Below are 8649 nucleotides of genomic sequence, written 5' to 3' on the forward strand. Positions count from 1 at the left end.
CATTATTTGGTGAAACCCACAAATGATTTGTGTTGTCAATTCTAATTGAGAAACAAAGGCTATGTACAGAATAGCGGTGTTTCACTTGCTCACGTTGCCTACACCCACATCTCATTCATTCTGAACACGACACTTGGTATACTGGCTGCTGCTCAAGCAACTTCCGCTGTTCTGTATTCCCACACTGGGCAGATGGACAAGCCTACTCACATGCTGAAAAAAAGTGGATTAAAAAAAGGCCTAACATCCTCTACCATGTTGTTACATTTCCGTCGTAGAAAGAAAACACTTGAGGGTGGATGATGCCAACTAAACCAATTTACCACCAAACAAGTACTTCTAATTCCTGATTAAAGTGGTAGCTGAGTATGTCACATATTAATTATGTGATGGACTAATGATTCATATTTTTTGACAGTGTGATTTTCTGTACTGGTGGAAAGACAGCATACAAACTATCACCAAGAAGCAAGAGGAAGTGTTTGGCTATAGTTAAGTACACTGTGGTGGAATATACTGTACTAATATGTAAATAAGTTAAGATGCAAACCTAAACAGATTACTTTTTATCTACATGAATCTCCCATTGCTTTGTGTGAGCAAAACCCTCACCCTGCCACCTACACAGTTGTAAAATAACGAAATGGGCAGGGCAGGGCAGGGCAGGGCAGGAGGTGAGCAAAATCTTATAGTTAATGGCAAGCCTTTTTAACATTGAGAATTTGTGTTGCAGGTGGGTGGTATAGGAAAAATTAAATTATATATATCTATAACTATTAATATGACAAGTCAAAGGTATCTTAAACTCAAGTTTGTCGTGGGCGGAAATTATGTTTTTAATTTATTCTAACTGGGCACAACTACATAAAGAGCTAATATGTTATTTTGACAGATAATGTATCTTGAATTAAAATTCCAACTGTTCAAAAATGGAATTACAAGTGGTCTATAGATTTTTTTTATATCTTCAATGTTAAATTGGGAAATTCGACTTAGCTTTACTTCTTCGATTTATTTATTTATTTATTTATTTGTTCATTTATTTATGTGTATTTATTTCTAAATTATAATTAACTTCACTTGACCGGAGGGAGCTTGCCCTACCTGGAAAGGAGAAACGAAACTTGGGACGTCACACGGACATTGTCTCCTACAGTCACTTGATGTCTTCAAGTACAGTTGGAAACACAGCAATTCTTAAACTTCCATCCATTCCTTTTTCAATTTAACTTAAGGATTCTGTTTGCATGTAGCATTCATAAATACTAAAAAGGACAATATGTTATATACATTTTGTAACGTGATGAGCATGCTCAATTTCAGTTTTCTTCCGTCCACCCGCAGTGAGTACCGTTAACACCGCGATGTCTTTGAACGTCACTGAAACGGCAGCAGGTTTCACAGAAAGGGAAGAGAATAAACATTGCAGCCTTGCCCGGATACAAACCCCTTTCTTTAGTTTACAGGAGTTGCGTTTGTGGTAGCATCCCACAATTTGAAGATGCTCCAGTCCATTGCTAGTAGTTCGTGCATGCAGATCATCCAAACCCACAAATCGACGTGGTATTTTGTGTTTCTGGTGCTGGGCTACATCCTTTATCTGATCTTCGGGGCCATCGTCTTTTCGTCCGTCGAGCTGCCATACGAAGCCGCCCTGCGCAAGGACCTGATGGAAACGAAAGCGAATTTCCTCCGGGACCACGAGTGCATCACGGAGGAGAGCCTGGAGCGCTTTGTCAAGGAAGCGCTCGACGCGAGCAATTACGGCGTGTCCATCCTCAACAACACCACTAACTGGAACTGGGACTTCACCTCTGCGCTCTTTTTTGCCAGCACCGTGCTCTCCACCACAGGTGAGCTGGCTCTCACAAAGAACATTAGACTACTTCATGCTATTATTATTATTATTATATGCTGTTTATTTGTAACTTTGCCCAACTGCTACATGGGATATAGAAAATTACCCTACCTTTAAAAAACAAATCTTGATCATAATTGTGGACAATCAAACACACGATACACTCTTCAGTTCAATTCATTCGTGTATGGCACTAGTTATTAGGCCTTCCGTGCCTAGAGGCTTCATTGGCCTCACTAAAAACTGGCACTGGCATATTTCACAGTTCCACAGGTCACTGTCTGGTGGGAAAACACACATTGGCTTATCAATCAGTGCTCATATAATTATCTTTTTATTATACCAGCACACGATATTACATACTACATCAGGTCAACTGGATGATCTGTTGCCATCAGCATAGCTGAGCGGTACCACAGGCACATGAGAATAGGTGTGCAATTATTGTTTTTATTGATGTTTAAAGTATTTATGTACATATGTTACTCATACAAGCACCTAGTATGTCAGCGCCTAAAGTGTCACCCCCTCAGTGTGTATGTCGTAATTTCCCTTTCCTGACACCCCACATCTTTCCAACATGTGCAAGAGTTCAAGATCTGTTGTTTTGTTTTATATTTTGCGATATTTCTGGTTGTGTTTTTTGTCCTTGAGATCCTAAAATCTTAAAATATAGAGTCAAGTTTGTTATCAACTGTCAAGTTGGTGGTTTTCAACTGTCAAGTTGGTGGTTATCAACTCTCAAGTTGTTTCTCAACTGTCAAGTTATATATAAATATGTATAAAAACATAAAAATATGCATATATCCATAGTCTGTGCACAGTAACAAAACGTACAAATGCAATGAGAAGAAAAAGTGTAGCAATAAGAACAAGTGTAACTTAATAATTAACCATGAATAGTTTGCTCCAGTGCAACTTCTTTTCTTATGGAACAAAACATCTCTCTTTATTCAGTCAAACGATAACATTTGTTAAAGTAAACCCTTTATACAAACAGTGATGTTGTTTGTCTTGAGGCAATAAGACAGTTTTACTGTCACCCAGTGACTAAAAAAAAATATGCATACATACATATGCATTGACACTACCTGAGGGAACTTTAGTCCGACAACATGGCAGCAGCAGTTATCTAGAAGGTTTCAACATACATATTGTACGCAGCTTGTGTTTAAGTCCTTGACCGTACTGTGTGCTTGCTGGTAAAACACACCCATTTAGCAGAGTCTATCCATCAAATATAGCAGGGAGGGAGGTTTAAACTATTAAACAATAAGAAGACTCAAAAGTGTGGTGTAAAAGATGTAGTAAAAAAAAAAAAAAAAAGCGAGGCATGGTAACACACACAAGATTATATATTATATTATAATATGCAAAATTGTAATATTCATACTTTAATCATGGTACACCACAGTTCATTTCAGAACATTTTGTGTGTTTGCTTCAAGTCTTCTTTAGTTTATGATGAAACTATCTTTTAAAGGGTTAAAGGACTTTTCATTCACCTGCGTGTAACACGTAGGCTCTTTGTTTACACAATAACAGTCATTTAGGTCGCAAAACAGGTCTTAAAAAATGATGGGGATGGTAGCTTAGTTTCAGTGTTGAAAATGGAAGTCTTCAAAATATGTTCAGTCAGGCAAATACTGTTTGTAGAATTTGTCTGAATATTGTGACAAATCTAATTTTCATTGTCTTGCTTTTGCCCTTAGGTTATGGTCACACAGCCCCACTGTCAGAGGGTGGCAAGACTTTCTGCATTATCTACTCTGCGTTCGGCATACCGTTCACCCTCCTCTTCCTCACCGCCGTGGTGCAAAGGATCATGGTTTACAGCACAAGGAAACCTATTTCGTACATCCACATACGCTGGGGCGTGTCCAAACCTCTGGTGGCCATCATCCACTCTTGTCTTCTGGCTTTTTTGGCCATCACTTGCATCTTCCTCATCCCTGCGGCCATCTTCTCGGCACTGGAGGAAAACTGGAACTTCTTGGAGTCGTTCTACTTCTGCTTCATCTCACTCAGCACCATCGGATTGGGCGATTATGTGCCGGGAGAGGCGGCTAACCAGAAGTTCAGGGAGCTCTACAAACTTGGAATCACTCGTAAGTAGTAGGCCAACTATATAAAATATCAATGTCCATTTTATGTTTACCTACTTGCATTACAAATATAGTGAGCACGATAGCTGTAGTTTGCAGTGGTATACAACCAATCATATTGACATAGTCCATTTAACGTAATGCCCCCGGCAGTTAAAACTCAACATTATCATCTCCGTGTGCAACTGTTTGATACAACTCTTGTATTCGATTAGTGTATCTTGTAAGTCTTTGCGAGCACCAAAATGAGGTCAACACACATCTCATAGTAATATCACACACTTCCCATTACAAGAAAAGGATGTTACTTTTGGTTCTAGAACAGTTCTCACTTCCTTTGAGCCGTCTCGTTGGTCTATGGCTTAAGAAATATTTTCTTTACTTCTTTTAAATATCTCATTTAGATTACAAATGGAGGAAAGGAAAGGATCTCTGATTAAAAGGGTTCAACGTGTTGCATTTCAACTTGAATGTGTTCAATGATCATTTTTCATTATAACCGTGCAGCATCCATTTCCACCCACATTACAAATACGGTTAAGTGCTGTATAAAGGGCTATTTTTCTACAAAAGATAAGTCTCACCATAAATTAATCACCTTTATACGTTATATGCATCCTTTTGAAATAATCCTGTATGAAAGGAAAGAAAAGAAAGCATCGAGAATTCGCCAGTGTGGGTGACATTTGTGTGCGTCATTCGGTCATTCAGCTTGTAGGATGCACAGTAAATTTATGTATGTTGTGACGTCAGCGCCATGTACAAAACATCCAGTGTATTTTTAGAGCTGACTTCACAAATAGGCTGCAAGCTAGCAGATGATTTGAAATTACAGGGTTGTGCAAAGATCTCAGGCTCCAGTTAGAATTGTTAATCTTATTTTCACTTGTAATTTGATAACCATAGTTTTTCTTGTACTCATCACATATTAAGAATAAAAAAAAGAGAATTGTGGAGGAACATCGCCCCCTTGCGTCAAAATCTATAAACAAGGTTTGTGATCATTGTTTTGTTCATTGATGATTGTTCAAATTCACACAAATGATGAATTTTATTTGGTTTAACACTTACCTTTTCTGGCCTCTGTTTTTAGTCTACTTGATCATGGGCCTGATCATCATGCTTGTGGTCCTGGAGACTTTCTGCGAGCTGCAGCAGCTGAAGCAACTGAGGAAGATGTTTTACCTGAAAAAGGAAAAGACGAGAGACCGTCTGGCCATCCTGGAGCACGACCACCTTTCCTTCAACTCTGTGGAGGACAGTGCACTTAGCGACGACAAGGCCCGCATGTTCGTTAGTGTTTCAAGTCTGTCCTCTCGTAACGGCGACTTCATGATCCAGTAGTGGTATGGTGATAGACCAAGACAATTTCAATTCATAATACAACTTTGCTGTAGTTCTTGCTCATTATGAGCCGCCCGTTCGTTAAATTATTTGTTGAAATGTCTTAGGAAGAATTGTTTTTCTATTAACATATCATTCAGGAGAATTCATCAGTTGCTTCTAGGCTTTTGGGAATTAAGATGCACATGGCTTATTTCAGAAAAAAACTATGGTGAACATGTTGTTCATTGACAGTTGCTCTATAAGGCTTGTGTTGACTTCCATTGCCTCGGTTGCCTATCTAATGGGAAGAGCAACGTGTCAAGATGGTTAATGTCCCAACAGTTTAGTGGCATCATTTTAGTTGGCAAATCCGTACTAAGAAATTGACAGACACTTTTAAAAAATTTAATTTAAGAATAGTGGTTCTATGTGAGTGCTGCTTCAATCTTTAATGAAGGTGTAAAGTTTCCCTGCTTGCCCTCCATGTCATTCATGGATGTATGAGTTACAATCACGTTCTTGCGATAATTTATGTTGTACCTGTGTGTTTGTACACACTTTGTTTTATTACCTTGTCTCATATCATATAATGTGCACACAATTTAGGGGAAAAGGATGTGAGATTCACCTCTAAGTGTACTTTTGTACATGTACCGTACACGAACCAGCCAAAATGGCAGATGTGGTTCTAAATATCGCAGCTGTATTGTGAAAGAAGTTGAACAGGTAGCAGACGTAACGTTAGTCAAGTTATACTCGACAAAAACAACCGAGTGTATTTTTAAAGGGATTACTAGCCAGAAGTAAAATGCTTTGGCAAACATATTGATATTTTAATCAATGTGTTATGAATGCCTTTTGCAAAGCTATACATGCAATCAGATATACTGTACACGATGTTGTTTCCAACTCAGCTATCGTAGCTCAGCTGACTAAGCGCAGTAGGGTCACGTTGACAGTCAAGCGTATGTGATAACGACAGTTTTCCCATCTTGAAGTTACAAATGTAATTGATACATTGTGGGAAATTTCTTTTATTTGTGAACTGGTTTTATATGTCAGCTGGGGAGGGGGAAAGCCCTCAGATGTTGTTGTCATTATTGCTGTAAGATATTTCACTGGTCAGTTAAGTATATACATGGATGGATTCAATTTACTCATGCTGATGGCACAAGTCATCAGCAAATGTCATGTTGAGTCCATAATGTGTATTGAAAACATTTCATTTTAAGGGAAAAGTACTTGATTGATGTTTCTGCCTCTCAAATAAAGTGCTGTTTTCTAACTGGATGTTTTTTATTTTATTTTTTTTATGCGTTTCATAACTTGCTTAAGATGCAGTTAAACGTTTCGAGCTATAAGAGATGTACTGTTTGTAGCACAAAGCCAATGGTTAAAATGGTACAAGGTTGAAACTGAAATAAGGTCAATCGAAAAGCAACGACGGCGCATACGTGCAGGCTTTTAGGACACCTTTTGAAATGATGGTGTTACTTGAATACATTCTTTTTATGAGTCGTCTCATGAAAACACATTTTCTCATTGTTAGCAGCCGCTTTACTTTTAACTATTGCAAAAGGGAATTAGATTTAGAGCTGAGCAAGAGGCTAACATTTCTAACAAAGTGAGTGTAAAATAAATTTTCCCTCCAGACTAATTAAATGAGTCATTTTTTGCAAAGCAAGCAAACAAATTAGGTGCTGAAAAACAGGTTTGATATTTGTATTTTAGCGAGCGATGAAAAATCAGCTCTACTTTTGGTTTTTAATCTTCTAATCTGTCTTTTTATTTTATGTTTATGGCCCCAGGTGACAGGACTCACATCATCCAAAAAGAGATGGCAATGTTTTGGCATAATGTTTAAAGGTTAGTGTATTATTTGCGATATCAATGGTGCAATTCCAGGCCTCGCTTGCTGTACAGCAACTGAAGTCAAATGACTAATGATGAGCCTCTGGCAAAGTATTTATTGCACATCATGAGAACACAATTACCCGAGGATGTGCACTAATTGGAAATAACTGTGTGCAACATTCAGACGCAGCAGTATAAATAAAAAATGCGTCTGTTCATTTGCATAATGCTGTCATGAGAAATGATAGATAATCTCAATTAGAAGATTTGTATGGTAGATCACAATATGCCACAATTATTTATTAATTGCTTTTGCAAAGCATGTAATGAATGGACGGGACTGTATTATTAAGTACGGAGCAGAAACACCTTATGGTTGTGCCTCTAGGAGGCGACATTCTCTCCTGCATGTTAAAAGTGCTTGTTTATCTCTCATGGGTTGACAAGTTATCCCTTTAAAAATCATTTTAATCAATTAAAACACTCTATTCTGTTTTGGAATTTGTGAGAGCATCCAACACCCTTTCTATTTTACTGTTAGGTCATTTAGAATGAAAAATATCTGACGCATATATTACAGTTCTTAACCACTGTAAATTGCTTATGCGATTATTTGTTTTAGGAAAACCCTCGTTCTAAAACTGAGTATTGCCATTTTTGTCAAGGTAGTTTTTTTGTGATGCAGCATGACGAATTCGTGTTGGCAGCCATGATGTGTGCAGTTGTAGTAATTCCCTCTTTTAATCATATATAATTTAAAATGCCCAAAAGACTTGTAAATAAACAGTCACTCTCACTATATGCTACATAGAGCAGAACTCAAACTAGCCCCTGAAGGCTTGGCTGTACTGTACGTGCTGGGTTGAACCGAACCCTCTGCTGCTTTTTGTCATGAATATTGCTGTTTGATCTCCGTGCCTCTTTTATATGCACTCAGAGAACCAACCACCTGAGTGAGCACTGGCTGTGAACATTAAAAGAATTCAGCTCATAGATCTTCCATAAAGTTTCATCTATGAAAGCCTGCACCTAAAATTAGTGAGGATTTAATTGCACTTTTCCATAACGGTTGAAACTACGTTTCTCCAGAGTGTTGCTTGTATCGCACAACCAGGTGGTTACACGATGGCCACACACACAGCTTTAACTCCTCGATTGCCCACGACCCCCTTAGGCGTGAGAGGTCACCGGGGACATGGCACGTATCCTATATAGGCTGTTAGAATGCTTTCTGATGCTTAAGCAACTCTATTTATATTCAGTCACACATTCTGGGATGATGGAAATACAAAAGAAGCCTCAAGCAGAAATGTTCGCATCGCCAACGCTCTCATTTCTCAGCTTTTGCTGCCGCTGCAAAAAAAAAAGATGTAATATGCTAAGGTTAAGAGAGTGTCGATGTACGTGGGTTTATGTAAATGTGTAATGAATTTATGAATTCATCTACGGATCAGTTATGCGTTGTTGGTCTTGGAAGCTGTCCCAGACAAAAAAAGAGACACAGTA

At 38.3% G+C, this 8649-nt stretch overlaps 1 protein-coding gene across 1 annotated transcript; it reads left to right on the forward strand.

Moving 5' to 3' along the window:
* The first annotated feature begins 1359 nt into the window (after positions 1-1359).
* Positions 1360-6649, forward strand: kcnk1b (potassium channel, subfamily K, member 1b). Its single transcript, XM_037271802.1, has 3 exons — positions 1360-1853; positions 3571-3966; positions 5057-6649. The coding sequence occupies exons 1-3, from the start codon at positions 1502-1504 to the stop codon at positions 5305-5307; spliced, it is 999 nt and encodes a 332-aa protein (XP_037127697.1). The 5' UTR covers positions 1360-1501; the 3' UTR covers positions 5308-6649.
* Positions 6650-8649: the final 2000 nt, after the last annotated feature.

The sequence above is a fragment of the Syngnathus acus genome, chromosome 15 (assembly GCF_901709675.1).
Source record: "Syngnathus acus chromosome 15, fSynAcu1.2, whole genome shotgun sequence".
Classification (NCBI taxonomy): Eukaryota; Metazoa; Chordata; class Actinopteri; order Syngnathiformes; family Syngnathidae; genus Syngnathus; species Syngnathus acus.

Coding starts and splice junctions, on each gene's coding strand:
- kcnk1b (XM_037271802.1), top strand. CDS start 1,502: ATGCTCCAGTCCATTGCTAGTAGTTCGTGCATGCAGATCATCCAAACC. Junction 1,854..3,570: donor CACCGTGCTCTCCACCACAG/GTGAGCTGGCTC, acceptor TTTTGCCCTTAG/GTTATGGTCACACAGCCCCA. Junction 3,967..5,056: donor CTACAAACTTGGAATCACTC/GTAAGTAGTAGG, acceptor CTCTGTTTTTAG/TCTACTTGATCATGGGCCTG.